This window comes from Haematobia irritans, chromosome 1 (genome assembly GCF_050003625.1).
Source record: "Haematobia irritans isolate KBUSLIRL chromosome 1, ASM5000362v1, whole genome shotgun sequence".
Taxonomy (NCBI): Eukaryota; Metazoa; Arthropoda; class Insecta; order Diptera; family Muscidae; genus Haematobia; species Haematobia irritans.
Window position 1 is genome coordinate 249,962,862 of NC_134397.1, and position 16,070 is coordinate 249,978,931.

The 16,070-nt window shown below is 33.4% G+C and overlaps 1 protein-coding gene and 1 long non-coding RNA gene across 3 annotated transcripts; one reads left to right on the forward strand and one right to left on the reverse strand.

The window, feature by feature from the left end:
- Positions 1-4,397: 4,397 nt before the first annotated feature.
- LOC142219622 (uncharacterized) lies at positions 4,398-5,456 on the reverse strand. Its single transcript, XR_012717674.1, has 2 exons — positions 5,177-5,456; positions 4,398-5,112 (listed from the first exon to the last, which is right to left on the reverse strand). It is a non-coding gene; the product is annotated as an uncharacterized LOC142219622 (long non-coding RNA).
- Positions 5,457-7,377: 1,921 nt separating this feature from the next.
- On the forward strand, positions 7,378-14,809 carry LOC142219793 (acyl-CoA Delta-9 desaturase-like). Of its 2 annotated transcripts, none has more exons than XM_075288614.1 (5): positions 7,378-7,537; positions 12,822-13,111; positions 13,192-13,528; positions 13,969-14,154; positions 14,217-14,809. In XM_075288614.1, the coding sequence occupies exons 2-5, from the start codon at positions 12,838-12,840 to the stop codon at positions 14,533-14,535; spliced, it is 1,116 nt and encodes a 371-aa protein (XP_075144729.1). In that variant the 5' UTR covers positions 7,378-7,537; positions 12,822-12,837; the 3' UTR covers positions 14,536-14,809. The 2 variants fall into 2 exon arrangements, with proteins under 2 accessions (XP_075144729.1, XP_075144731.1); XM_075288616.1 differs by lacking the exon at positions 7,378-7,537 and adding an exon at positions 7,656-7,810.
- Positions 14,810-16,070: the final 1,261 nt, after the last annotated feature.

Genomic DNA, 16,070 nt, shown 5'->3' on the forward strand with positions numbered 1-16,070 from the left:
CGCTTAAATTGTGAAAGTTATATTGGTGAAAAATGTTTGACTTTCAAATGGAATGAAGTGATAGTTTTTCAGATATTATTCCAGACACGCTGCCTCCATTGAGAGTAAAAACACTCAACATCATTCTTTTTTTTAATGCAAAAAAATATATTAAATGTGATGTGATAGTCGTGTAAATATTATATTTATATTATAAATATTATATTCTAAATTTATCTAGAAAGGCACCTAATAATTGCACTCATGCGATACATTTTTGTAGTAACTTGGCGTGGTACAAATTCTCAATAGTGACGGCGCCTTTGCGAGGAGATTTCGATATCGTATACGACTGTTTTCGACGTGTTGGGGATTCTCTGAAGCGCCGTCAAATTCAAAAAATGTTGGCAGGGATATTCGTGCGAAAATGTGAACTTAGTACCAAAGACAATAAACAAAGGAAGATGGGAAATTGGCTACAGAGCACATCAAACCATTTACGGTGTTAGTTCATACTTTTCGTTTATCGAACCAAACGCGTATACGACAAGTATACGTATACATAGCATTAAAATGCAAATAAAAAGAAATTAAGTGCAGGAATTACATTTCCAAAGGGAAAATGTAATTTTTTTGTCGTTGCCTAAAAATTAACATTGTTTCATTAAGAAAATTAAGTTTTTCATTTAAAAAATAAAAAAAATTACAAGCATGTATGGAACTAACATGGTAAATGCAACATTTGGTATGACGCAAGCCAATTTCCCATCTTCCTAAAGTCTATTGTCTTTGCTTAGTACTACATCCTCAAAAAATCGCTTCCGTAACATATACTCCCAAAAACGTTCTGCTTCAAGCATATATATTTCCAGGATTGGTCCAAACAAAATATTGTTTATATTGTTCAAACATATTATATTTCACCTTAGGTATAACTAGTAGAAAAAAAAATCATGAAATTCTCTTTGTGTGTATATATTTTTAAGGTACCAATTACCCAGCGAACAATTACTTCCGAATTCGGTTCGAATTCTGACAGAACGTCTGCTAAATCATCCGAGTCTGATTCCGAATTCGGCCCGAAATCGCTCGGAAAGTGTAATGAGCGGTTGACAAGAATTCGAACCGAAATGTCTGAGGGAAATCGGATGATTGTCCAGACATTCCGACAGAATTCGTTCCGAATTCGGATGGGCAATTCTGAGGGAAATCTGATAGTTTGACCGACATTATGCAGAGAAGCTCGAACAATTCTCGGACATTTTTCCCGACATTTAGCAGAGCATCTCGGAACTTTCTCGGACAATTTTACCGACATTTAGCAGAGAATTTCGATTTTGTTTGGAGAAATTCGGACCATTGTCGGACACTTTGTCCGACTTTCTACCGAGAAGCTAGGACTTTTGTCGGACAATTAAAAATGTGATTCAAAGTTATTTAAAAAGATTTAAAACTAAAATTTTATTTCAAAGTTATTTAAAAAGATTTTAAACTAAAATTATATTTCAAAGTTATTAAAAATCTATGTTATGCTAAGAGATCATATTAATTTGTTCAATTCAATGGTAGTTTGTAAATTAAATATTAATATATTACATATAATGTAACCTAATATTGTTAAAAAATATATACAGTATAGTTCGGCAATCTTTCTCTTATTTCTTTTATTCAGTCGATCTATTGCTGCATTGAAATAGTAGAGTTCGACGCTTGAGGAATTCTTTCAAATGTGCGATCTAAAAAATGAAGTTATAATCATTAAAATTATAATAATAACAATAGCGCTGTTTTAAATACCTTTAAGCAACTTTATAAAATAGAAATCCTTGACAGGTATGTTGTTCGTATTTGACCAAGAAAATTTTGAAGCAATGTTGTCGTCTTTAAATATAAGTTTTTTTATTTTTTTTATTTAGAACACCGTTATGATATTGTTATTTACTATTTTAACACTTCCCTTTGCCACTATTTTGTTTATTCACTCACCGTTTTATTTGTACGATCTGTTCAGCGCGATATCACAATCAGAGAATGAAGCCGCCGAGTCGCGCCGCCAATTTTAGCCGCCGCCGACCAGTTTTTTCCAGTCGAAGCCGCCGCCGAATATGTCGACTCATCTCGACTCAAAATTAGCCGCCAATTAATCATAAATATTGATTTAAATCAGAAAAATTTATTAAAAATTTTTGCATTTTTTGTCAAAATGTTTAACTTTCCACCCAAAATAAGTCAGTATCAAGTTGTTATAATAATTTTGCAAAAAATTAGCTCAGAAAATTTGAATGAAATGTAAATGCGATTGTAAGATTGGTTGTACAACTAATCTCATTACCATTCGGATAACTTCAAATTGATGTTATAATGGATAATTGTCCGCCGCCGAATAGACAAATTTATATTGGCTTAGCCGTCAAGCCGCCGCAGCCGGAGGCAAAAAATTAGTGTCAGCCGCCGCCGACAAAAATGGGTCGGCTTCATACTCTGATCACAATAGAAACTGACAATGGAATTCAAAAATAATAACAAAATGCAAAAACAAAAATTCGTTCCGAACTTTTGCAGAGGTTTTCGGTCAAATCTCGGTTGACAAAATTCCCTTCAGAGATTCTACCGACTACGTCGGTTAGTTCTCGTACGAAACTTCAGAGATTGTGCAGACATCGTCTGAAAAAAGATCCGAGAATGTGCAGACAAAGTCGGATAAATCTCGGAAGAAATAACTGATTTTCGGCTAAATGTCTGATATAATACCAGAGATTTAGCAGACGTTTTCGGACGTCCGACACGTCGGACATAATTGCTCTCTGGGTAGTTACTTCCTTTTTTTACTCTCTTTCGAAACACACACATATATATTTATAGGAAATTTCTAAATTAATATACATATGTTTGCATACACACATATTATATTAAAAAAAATTATGTCCCAAACATAATATGTTCTAACATATATGTCACAAATATGTTATGCTAGTTTATGACCATTGCACTTAAAAATAATGTGTCAAAAATTTGAGTTCCAAACATATAACTTTTACAGCGAAACATATGAAAAACAGTCTTTTTCGTCCGTGTAGATTTAAAGATTATAATTGTTTGATGTACTAGAAATTGGTTATATAAGCTATATTCCTAAATTCCCAAATTCCTCTTTATATGACACTTGGGCACAGTTATTAACAATCAGATTTCCATGTTGTTAAGACTTTTTCTCTTCAGATCATATTTGACATCGCTTGTGTTTTCACCTTTATAGCGACGGTTATAAGTGACTCGAAATTAAAAAATGTTAACAGTGATACTGTATCAAAAGGACAATTTTTTGTTTGTACTGTATAGAATATTTTAAATTTATTTTTTTTTCTCATACAGTACAACTTCCCTGATACGAACAGATGTACAGTGAGTGTCGAAATAAATTGTACAAAAGGTTTGTTTTGCGAAAAGTGTTTTGAGGCGTTTTTTATTTTTTAATTTTGTGATTTAATTAAAGATTTGAATACTCCTTTTTGCTATACCAAACACTGTTCAATAAGATGGTAAATATAAATGCTAAAATAAAAATTAATTTGAAACAAATACTTATGTGAATTTTGTTATGACGATCAGTGTAGTTTCGATCTTTGTCCATATTAATGAATTATTACAAATTTATAGTACCTAGTTGGTTGGAGTTTTATATATACAGTTAGCAAAAAAAAATTTTGTACACCAATGTGACATAAATTGTGAAACGATGTGGAAAATATGAAGTAAATATTATTATACCTTAAATTAAAGCTGGGATCTCGAACTTTAATTGAAGTTATAATAAATAAATATTTACTTTATATTTTCCATATCGTTTCACAATTTATGTCACATAGGTGTACAACTTTTTTTTTTTGCTCACTGTATATTTCTTATGATATAGATTTTTACATTTTGGTTTAATAAGACGGAATATCGTCTCGTCAAGAAACCCAGGAAATATTTGTTATTTGTTTTTTTTTTTAGCCAATATGTCGTAAAGGCAGACATTGGAAGAAAATTTGTAAAACATGTCGATAGTCATCGAAAATAAATTACATATATGTTTGTTTAATAACTTGCCCAATAAACACAAACGTTTGAAAAATGCTAAATTGCAACAATTTTTCAAACATTTTTTCAAAGGATTAGGGTAATATTCAAGTTGAGAAATTGTTGAGAAAATCGCGTTCTCAACAAAAAACAGACATTACCCTCAACAGTGAAATTCAACACATTAGCGATAATATATCAAGTGTTATCCTCAAATTGAAATGCATCGCTACTCAATAATTTGTCAAACAATTTTCGATGCGAGTCAAATTCAAAATTAACATCGTTGCAAATACTTTTCAACCTAAATTTGTATGAATGATATCCCCACTTCAAATTGAAAGTCAAAGCCAAAATTCTATGAATTTTGTATAATTTATTCATTTTCATCAAAATAAAATATATAATAATACACTACACTACATAATACACTACAATACCAATTGATAAATAATTATCTTATTAAACATATCAACAAATAAGAACAAAAAATAAAACAAACAACAAAACTTTAAATATCTTAAACATTATTAGTAAACACTTTTGCATTGATAATTCGTTTTCCTTCCTTTTGGTGTCATAAAACAGCATTAAAATTTATTAACATGCGGGCAATTTGAAATTAGGAACGTACTGGACCGCGTGTTAGAATTGATTTCCAGCAGAAGGAATTCACAAAATATCCATGTTAAACTGATAATAGCATATGAATTAAACTGACGGTGTGATGCACATTTTCATCCAGAAGTTGTTGATTTCAACATTTTGTTGTTTTTAACAATTTTAATTGGTTGCACTTGTAATGTTTCTGGAAACTTTTTCTTGTCGATAAGCCACTCATTTTTCATTGGTCAGCTTCTTAATGTTTGCAAGAATGTAGCATCCAAAGAGTTTAGTTTTCTGCAAAGAGATTTAAATTTAGTGACTTCTCTAAAGTGTTGATTTAATTTTTCATATTGACGTACCAATTATTAAAAACTATTTGAAGCAGTTTCAGTTAATTGTCCACCATTTTTTCATCGGTCAGCTTTTTAATGTTTTCAAGAAGGTAGAATCCATAATTTTAGTTTTCTGCAAAGAGATATACATTTCGTGACTTCCTTAAAGTTTTATTTCATTTTTTATTTTCACTTACCTATTTTTATAAACTATTTGGTTATTTGTCTAAAATTTTCCATTTTTTATTTCTTGCAATTGACCACGAACTTCGTTGCACAAATAAGTATTGAAAACCACATGGTTTTTTCGTTGCATTTTAGGGTAGTGTTTTGTCAAAGTTTTCTCATATTATCTTCAACACCTTTTCAAAGATTTCGTCAACATTTTGGCAAATTGGAAGTAATTTGCAAACAATTTGAAGATGTATTGAAGATGAGCTATTTCAAGTCAAGTTGAATTTTTGTTGAAAATTATATTTACCCTCAAACTGAAAAGTTGTTGCATTTGAAAAACGCTCATCCTGCGTTTATTGGGTGGTTAAATGTGAAGAAAACTCTAAAATATAACAACAATATAATTTCAGACGATTTGTGCTGCCAATGCACTCGGACTCATTGAAAAGTTAAATATTTTTAACTTCACACGGTAATAGAGTGCGGACTTGTGCACCCAACTCAGTGCGGTCTCATGCACCTAAAAACAATCGCATAAGAAGTAGGTACGGATAATCGCAGAATATATTTGGAAATATTTAATGGTTCCAAATCTACGATTAGCATTTAACCGGATATTAAACAATTTAAATAGATTAATTTTCTTCCAAATAAATAAACAGATTAATTTGCTTCATAAAAAAATTGTATATACACTTTGAGAAAATATAATGTACAAATGGTTAAATTTAAACATTTTAGGCTAAAATTAAAAAAAATCAATTATATGTTACTTTGAGGACTTTAATTAAAAAAAAATAAAATATAAAGGCCGATACTATGTTCATTTTTGCGAAAAAAATTTATAGAAACCATTATTTCGCACATAGAAAGCGTTGTTTATTTAGGTAACAGGGAGCGCTATTTAACAGGGAGCGATATTGAATTCAGTTTGCGGTTGCTGCTTACTATTACAAAATTAACATTTTATTTTACATTGCGCAATTGATATACTACTCCTTTGGTCCTTTGTATATTTTCGGAACAAAAATATAATCCGTGTTTGCGTTATAAACCCACACAAATAGTTTTAATATATAAATTATATCTTCTTTTACATTGCAAAGGGCGCTATACTATAAACGTCAGTTTTTCATCTCGAAAAAAAAACAAAGTATCAAAAATGGAAAAATTTCGCTAGTTTTTCGCATTTTGTGGTTTTGTATGGAATTTCAACGCGAAAACCGAACAGAGTACCGGCCTTTATTCTGAAATCTCTGTCACATTTTTTAGATTTCATCACTCTTATGGGCAGAGATCCGAACAGCTAACACACGACGTCTACTTGACTCGTGCGCCACCACACATATGTCGGCTTCGATCAAATATCCATCAAAACATCAAACTACCTTGCCAAAATTTTTGGAATTTACGGCACTTCTTAGAATTTTAAGCCAAATATCAATATTTTTAGCCCTGATTTGTTGGCTCTCTTCAAACAATTTATAAGAAACTATTTACTCTTGGTGTTTCACATATTACCAAAACGACTCCCTTATCATTAAGCTAAACATAGAATCGGGCAGCACTCACTGATAAGAGAAAAGTTCACCATTGTGGTATCAAAATGGACTGAATAGCCTAAGTGAGCCTAAAATAACAGGCTGTCACTATTCTAAAAATTGCTCTTCTAACAATATCGATGGCAAACTACAACTTTTGGTCCATTTTCCCATCACAATTGACGATTGTTATAGTGTCACATAAGAGTCTACGGTAGCGATGTAGATAAAATCGAACTTCGAAATGTTGGCAAGGTTTATGCGATTTTGCAAAAGTTTCAGGAATGCAATCGGACAGTTAATACCATAATAATGCATAATGTTGCAAACACTTTGTCTGGTTCACAGTACCGAATGCATAGGAAATTCGCACACACACTTTGGGAAATTGTTTGCCGAAGTAAAATTTCATTAGAAAGTGGTGTGCACGCATGTCCATATTTCCAAAAATGCAATTTGTTATTATTATTATTTTGTTTTTGCCAAAACAAGGTCCATTGGTTTTTTGCAATTTGCCAAAAGATAACGGTAACGAAAAGTGTAAATATACCACTGCTAGATTAACCAATGGCGGCATATAGCCGATAGGGCAAACGATAGTTAATACTTTTGCGACATTCAACCTTATCAATATAGTGAAATAAAAATACCTAAAAAGGAAAACGCTTAAATAGCAGCGTTCTAGCTTATTTGTAGAAAGTCTTCTGTACGACAACAGGGCGTTTACACCGCGACGGAAGGTTTTTCTAGGTGTGCGAAGGATATTTTGTGGATTTGCGAAGAATTTGTTGTATACAGTACAATAATCAACTGTATCTGCCTGAGAAAATAAATCAAATAAATGTGAGTGAAACAGTACATATGAAATAATATGACAGTGAGTAAAGAGAGTGAGAGAGAAAGCCAAAAGAAAGAAAGCTTTTTTAATTCAATGATCATGTGTGTGTGTGTGTGGTTATGTGTACTTCAATGAGACCATGTGTATATTTCTCTTTCCATACATTTTTTGCAAACAACAAAAGTAAGCTTAACAACCACACAAGCCACATCGCTTAGCAAAAATCAGCCGTTCATTCTGTATCTGGTGGACGGTGTGTCGAGAACGTGTCAAGAGCTGTGAGTTATTGTGCGAAAATAAAATTAAAATAAAAATACAAAAAATAAAGTGTGGAAATATATAAAATGTAATAAGAAATCTTTTCCGAAGTGTTAACTTTTTGCAACAAAAGGCCCAATATATTTTTTGTGATATTATGTTTGAACACAAAAGATACGAATAAATAAGAAGGGACCACGTCAACTTTTCTCCACTTTGGCATTTCTATTTTATTTATGTGTTTGGAAACTCTAAAACCATATTTGGTGCAGCATTTTAATCTCGTTATTATATACTTTAAAAAATATTTGATTTTTTTTTTAATTTTGGAAATCTTTAATATCGCTTTCCCCAATTTCTTTGGTGACGTAATATGTACGAAATTGTTTTTTTTTGCATTAGGGGCCTATATATTCTAACGTCTCTTCGGATAACGTGTCCCCCTATCACTTCACCATTCATCTCCAAAAGTTGATGCTACTGCTAATGGTGTGACTTTTATTTGTTCTTTTATTATTGGGTGTAAACTCAACAATAACAACAAAAATATACTAGTATGAGTGTGAGGGGAATGGATGAATTTCACATCGCAAATTTTGTGTTATACTTTCCCCACCAATGTTTGAGACTTAGATACATACCATCAGTAATTGTGAATACGTGATTATTTTGCTTCATCGAATGGGGGAGATGGGCTTTCTTTCTCCATACTCATATTTTGTTTTTAACATATGTTCAATTAACACTCAGTTAGTGTGAAAAGAAAATACCGACACACACACACACGACTAGGAAGAATGAGAGGCTTAGAAACAAAGGCCGGTACATTAAAACGCAGATGCCCTTTTTTGGTAGTGTTTTCAGAGTTACCAATACAAGACAAAAAAAATTGATATAAGGATTAGGGCTGGCATTCGGGATTTTGAATCCCGAAAATATCACAATTAGTTAAATTTGTGGCTTTTTAGGTTTGTTTATTAATAAATTGGAATCGTCATTCAGTGTAAACGATCCTTAGATTTCATACCCGACAATATAACCAATGTTTTATCTGAAAATTTTATGCATTTTATAAATAAAATGCAACCACTATTGTCAAGTCTTTTCCACAAATTTTCTGCTAAAAGAGGTTTTCAAGATTTTTTCAGTAATTAATTCATATTCCTTAATAATATAATTTTTTTTAAAATAATATAGCAAGAATCTGCTACATCAGTGAGTATTAAACCGATTTTTCTACTTGTCTGATATATCTTAATATTAATACAACTCGAATTTTTTTTATACCCACCACCATAAAATGGTGACGGGGGTATAATAAGTTTGTCATTCCGTTTGCAACTTATCGAAATATCGATATAACCATGTCCGTCCGTCTGTCTGTTGTAATCACGCTACAGTCTTCAATAATGAAGCAATCGTGCTGAAATTTTGCACAAACTCGTCTTTTGCCTGCAGGCAGGTCAAGTTCGAAGGTGGACTATATCGGTCCAGGTTTTGATATAGTCCCCATATAAACCGACCTCCCGATTTTGGGTCTTGGGCTTATAGAAATCGTAGTTTTTATCCAATTTGAAATCTAGAGGTATTTTATGACCATAAAGCTGTGTGCCAAAAATGGTGAGTATCGGTCCATGTTTTGGTATAGTCCCCATATAGACCGATCTCCCGATTTTACTTCTTGGGCTTCTAGAATCCGCAGTTTTTATTAAATTTACCAGAAATTGGAAATCTAGAGGTATTTTAAACCTTAAAGAGGTGTGCCAAAAATGGTGAGCATCGGTCCATGTTTTGGTATGGTCCCCATATAAACCGACCTCCCGATTTGGGGTCTTGGGCTTATAGAAACCGTAGTTTTTATTCAATTTGCCTGAAATTGGAAATCTAGAGGTATTTTAGGACCATAAAGGACCGTATTCCAAAAATGGTGAGTATCGGTCCATGTTTTGGTATAGCCCCCTTATAGACCGATCTCCAGATTTTACTTCTTGGGCTTATAGAAACCGTAGTTTTTATCCAATTTGCATGAAATTTGAAATCTAGAATTATTTTAGGACCATAAAGAGGTGTGCCGAAAACGGTGAGCATCGATGCATGTTTTAGTATAGCCCCCATAAGAACAATTTCCCAATTTAACTCATTGGGTTTGTAGTAGTTTTTTTCCGATTTGCCTGAAATTCTAAATATTCTGGTATTTTAGGCTCACAAAAACGTGTATCGGATTAAGTTTTTGTTGGTTCATTTTGTAATGCCTCCATATAGACCGATTTCACTTTTTGAGGGTATAGAAGGCGCACCGATCATGAAAATTGCTTGAAACTCAATGTAAAATTTCCAGATTTTACTTCTCGGGTAAAAATCTACAGATTTAAGATTTCAAATCAAGACGTTATTTTATAATTTTCTTGCACACTTACAAGAGATGTTAATGATTCCTCGAAAACTCAAACAAAAATGGTTCTTATAAATCCAGAATCTGATATAGTCTTCATAGGTAAAATCTTTGCTGCTGTATGTACTTGTTATCGTAAAGGTCCGTAAAAACATCGCCTTTCGCATTTAAATTATAATATTCGTTTTATTAATTAATTAAGGGCAATTTCCAAGATGGGACTTGGCAAAAGAACACGGTTTTCATTCTTTTTCACTTTCATTCATTCACTTAAGAGATCAAAGTACTAATTTTAATAGCAAATCAGAATTTTTCCATTATCTCGGAAAATGCACGTCATTGTGATGTTGTTTGTTTTATTGTTATGCAAATTGTTATACAGGTTTTTAAATAATAGTCTGTCTTATCTCAAATTCATTTTCAATATAGTAACAATTATAAAATTCGTAGACGAAACAATAATATAAACTACGCAGATAAGTAAAAATATATAATAATCGAATGATCTGAAAGCTAATAAATCTTAAATGGATTTTATGATATATTCAAAACTATTGCGAAATAATATATACATTTTTTATTTATTTAAAAGTAACCATGACTAAAAATTGATTTTCAATTAGAAAACTAATACAATGGAAAGTCGTATTCAAAAAGTAAGGAAAGTCTAAAGTCGGGCGGGGCCGACTATATTATACCCTGCACCACTTTGTAGATCTAAATTTTCGATACCATATCACATCCGTCAAATGTGTTGGGGGCTATATATAAATGTTTGTCCCAAATACATACATTTAAATTTCAATCGATCTGGACAGAATTTGATAGACTTCTACAAAATCTATAGACTCAAAATTTAAGTCGGCTAATGCACTAGGGTGGAACACAATGTTAGTAAAAAAATATGGGAAACATTTAAATCTGAAGCAATTTTAAGGAAACTTCCCAAACGTTTATTTATGATTTATCGCTTGATATATATGTATTAGAAGTTTAGGAAAATTAGAATCATTTTTACAACTATTCGACCAAGCAGTGGCGATTTTACAAAAAAAATTTTGGTATTTTGACCATTTTTGTCGAAATCAGATAAACATATATATGGGAGCTATATCTAAATCTGAAACGATTTCAACCAAATTTGGCACGCATAGCTACAATGCTAATTCTACTCCTTGTACAAAATTTCAACTAAATCGGAGCAAAAAATTGGCCTCTGTGGTCATATGAGTGTAAATCGGCCGAAAGCTATAGATTGGAGCTATATCTAAATCTGAACCGATTTCAACCAAATTTGGCGCGCATAGCTACAATGCTAATTCTACTCCTTGTGCAAAATTTCAACCAACTTGGGGTAAAAATCTGGCTTCTGGGACCGCATTAGTCCATATCGGGCGAAAGATATATATGGGAGCTATATCTAAATCTGAACCGATTTCAATAAAATTTGGCACACTTGACTATAGTACTAATTGTTCTTCTTGTGGAAAATTTTAAGCAAATTAGGGTAAAACTCTGGCTTCTGGGGCCATATAAGTCCATATCGGGCGAAATATATATATATGGGAGCTATATCTAAATCTGAACCGATTTCTTCCAAAATCAATAGGGATCTATTCTGAGCCAAAACACATACTTGTGCCAAATTTGAAGTCGATTGGACTAAAACTGCGACCTAGACTTTGATTACAAAAATGTGTTCACGGACAGACGGACATCGCTATATCGACTCAAGAGCCCACCCTGAGCATTTTTGCCAAAGACACCATGTGTCTATCTCGTCTCCTTCTGGGTGTTGCAAACATATGCACTAACTTATAATACCCTGTTCCACAGTGTGGCGCAGGGTATAAAAAGTAAAGAAATTAAAGAAAATTATTTCATCCGCGAATTACCAACTCTTAAAATCAATATTTGATAAAATTAAATAATAGATCTATTGGCGTATGGCTGCTGGTGTTATTCATAATTATTCATGTAGTTTAGGGCGATTTACAAGCATATCGAGCTCGACCGAAGCATCGGCTTCGGCATTCCACCAAAAATCGATAATCTACCACGAATCGGCCTTCGGCGTCAAGAGGCCGATTATCCGAAGCCGACGCTTTTTTAATATTTTTTTTTCATATTGAATAGTCCAAGTATTGAATTTGTCTCAGTCAAAACGCTTAGTACAAATACGACGTAAAAAAATTAAAAAAAAAATCTTTTTTGTCATTATACTATCAAATTTCTGGACTGAATTACCTTTTATTATTTTATTTATGCATTTGTTGAAAAAAAAAATATTCTAATATTGAACTAAAACACACCAAATTTCTTTATTTACAAATTTGAGGAAAATAATCGGCTTCAGCCGATTATTGCTTTTTTGCCGAACATTGGCTTCGACCACAAAAACCCGCTTCGGTCGAGCTCTATTGTTTATAGTTCCTATCTAGGCATATCTTCCAATTTAAATTCCTTAGGACTATACCATTTGCCACAACGAAATAATTATATTTTTTCAATCTTTTTAGGGAAATACTTATGTCATTTACCGCTTCTTTCTCCTCTTTACGACACTCTAATATATACATAGTTTTAAGCAGTAGGCATTTAGATTCATTTTTGTTATTAATTTTTGTTTTCCATTTCAGTAATTAGATCCTAAAAATGCCGCCACGTTCGACTACCATTACCAGTGGTCATGAACCACTTGACACCACTGAATTGCCTGGATCAAAACAAACCGGCGTTCTTTTTGAGGCTGATGCAGAAACCGTTGACGGTGCCTTGGCCACTGACATCACACAATTCAAGAAGGCTGAAAAGAGAAAATTGAAATTGGTGTGGCGTAATATTATTCTTTTTGGTTATCTACACATTGCTGCCTTATATGGTGGTTATTTGTTCTTTGCCAAGGCAAAATGGGCCACAGTATTTTTCTGTAAGTAAAATGCAAAAATACGATTAACATGATTTTCTTACAAACCAACACACACACATATATCTATCTATTCCGAATAGCCATTTTCTTATACTCTGTTGGTGTTTTGGGTATTACTGCTGGTGCCCATCGTTTGTGGGCCCATCGCTCATACAAGGCCAAATGGCCATTGCGTTTAATTCTGATTGTTTTTAATACAATTGCTTTCCAAGATGCCGCCTATCATTGGGCCCGTGATCATCGTGTCCATCATAAATTTTCTGAAACTGATGCCGATCCCCATAATGCTACCCGTGGATTTTTCTTCTCCCATATTGGCTGGTTGTTGTGCAAAAAACATCCCGATGTTGTTGCCAAGGGAAAAGGTTTAGATTTGTCTGATTTACGTGCCGATCCCATTGTTATGTTCCAAAAGAAGTAAGTTCCATAGATATCAAATTTTATGTATGTTGATTTCAAATTACCGTTTGACTTCGTCTTCCTCCATCATCAAGGATATTGGGGAATTTTCTATTGTATTAAAAAAGTCCGATAAGCTGCTGACCGTGAGATGGACCGTAAGATGGAAAATTTCTTTAAATTCTTGATAATAGTGGGACGAAGATAATTAGAAAAGTTAGAATTGATTCATCCACAGGCCAAATAAAAGTTCAAAATTAATTAAAGTCAAACCATAAATATAGAATTGTTATCAATATACAAAAATTATATACATACATATTTTTTTTTTTGTATGTTAGTCGTTTTTTGGGCAATATGATAAATCAATTTTTAAACCTCAAGTATCTCGATTAAAAACAAATACTTGGAAACTTTTAAATCCATACTATAATAAAAAAAATGTTTTTCTTTTATAGACACTACATGGTCTTGATGCCTTTAGCCTGTTTCATTTTGCCCACCGTCATTCCCATGTACTTCTGGAATGAGAGTTTCATTAACTCCTGGTTTGTGGCCACTATGTTCCGTTGGTGTTTCTTGCTCAATGTTACCTGGTGTGTCAACAGTGCTGCCCATAAATTTGGTGGACGTCCCTATGACAAGTAGGTTTTGCTATTGAATTCAAAATTGATATAATTATACAATTATGTGATACACTTTCCAGGACCATTAATCCCTCTCAGAACTCAATGGTAGCAGCTTTTGCCTTTGGTGAAGGTTGGCATAACTATCATCATGTCTTCCCCTGGGATTACAAGACTGCCGAATGGGGCAATTATTCCATGAACTTGACCACCGCCTTTATTGATTTCTTTGCTAAAATTGGCTGGGCCTATGACCTGAAATCTGTGGCTCCTGAGACTATTGAAAAACGTGTTATACGTACTGGCGATGGTACACATGCCACATGGGGTTATGGCGATAAAGATCTTACTGCCGAAGATGAAAAGGACATGTTGACCATCAATAAGAAAATGTTTTAAGAAAATTTAGATTAGATTTAAATTGTACAACAACAAAAACAAAAGGCTAAAACGCATATGAAATAAATGTCATATGATGTACCATTGTATTTATTAACAACTAGAATTTGTATTACCCAATAAGTTATATAGATATTTTTTACCTAAAAACAAGAAAAGTCCCTACCAACCAAATGGGAAGCGCATGTGATTTCAGTAGACCTATGAATGTATATGTAGCATATACGAAAACACCAATAAAATAGATGCTCGCAATAATATAAAAACCTCAAAATGATAATTTTTCGAAATGTTATCAATACTTGACAACAAATGTAGAGTGTAAGTGTTTTTCCCATGCTTTCTCTCTTCATACTAAATCAGAAAACGTGACATCTAATAAGAGCTTTGAATTTAATAATAGCTTGTGGTTTTTTTGTACCTGATTTTATTCAATGGTGAAGTCCGTGTAAATCCAACTGAAAATTATATGACATTTTCGTAGTAATAAAAAGTTAATGAAAGTGCAATAAATCAAACTTGGGCACTTAAAAGCAGACACAACTAAAATTTGTACAATTTTCGTGATTTGCTATATTACCACGCACAAAGAAATTTGTTAATAGACACAGTAGCAGTGTAGTAGTTTGATGAATAAGCAAACATTGTCTACATTGTTATCAATCGGATATCCTAAAGATAAGAATGAAAACGTGATCTAATAAAATGCACATATGAGGTAAGTCTATACTGCGAGGAACTGGAATATAATTGGCTTCCAGCAGTGATTTTCTGGCACATTGTTAGCTGCTGTTCCCCTCCCTTGTTCATCTTGCTCAGAGGGCGTTTTGAGATATCATCAATGTATCATTGGAACAGTCACAGAGAAGTTGTGGTCAACACTAAGAGCCCCCCAAAACTCCTCTACAAGGGTTGATTCGATATCTGTCACATTTGGTGACGTGACGGTAACTGATTCGAGATGCTCGAAGGGTTTTAACCAACAGTTTATTAGGATTCCAAGAGTGATACAGCGAAAAGGAGAACCAATCGCGTATTCGTGGACTCCGGGCCAACAACACATCAGAATTTACCTAAGCCGTCACCAACAGAGCAAACCCATACAAGGCTTTAGGTCCCGACTAGAGCAAGAGCGATTCATACATGCCGATCTTCCTTCTCTCACCAGTACCCAAAATACTTGAGGTACTACTCCGCCCCAGGCTTGTGGATAATAAGACTCTACCATCCAAAGCTGTGTCACAGACGGTCCTCGTGGCGCTTGGCCTATCGAAGGCACTCGATACGAACTGTGATAAGCTCCGCGGTAGGAAGAAGGTCCTCAAGTCGCTTGCCGGCAGCACTTGGGGTGCGGACAAAGAAACTTTGTTAACTACATATAAGGCAATTGGCCGGTCAGTGGTAAACTATGCAGCGCCAGTGTGGATACCTCAAACGAGCGATACGCAGTGGAATAACATACAGACCTGTCGGAACGCTGCCCTTAGAACCGCAACAGGATGTCTCCGCAGTACACCCCTGGATCACCTTTATGC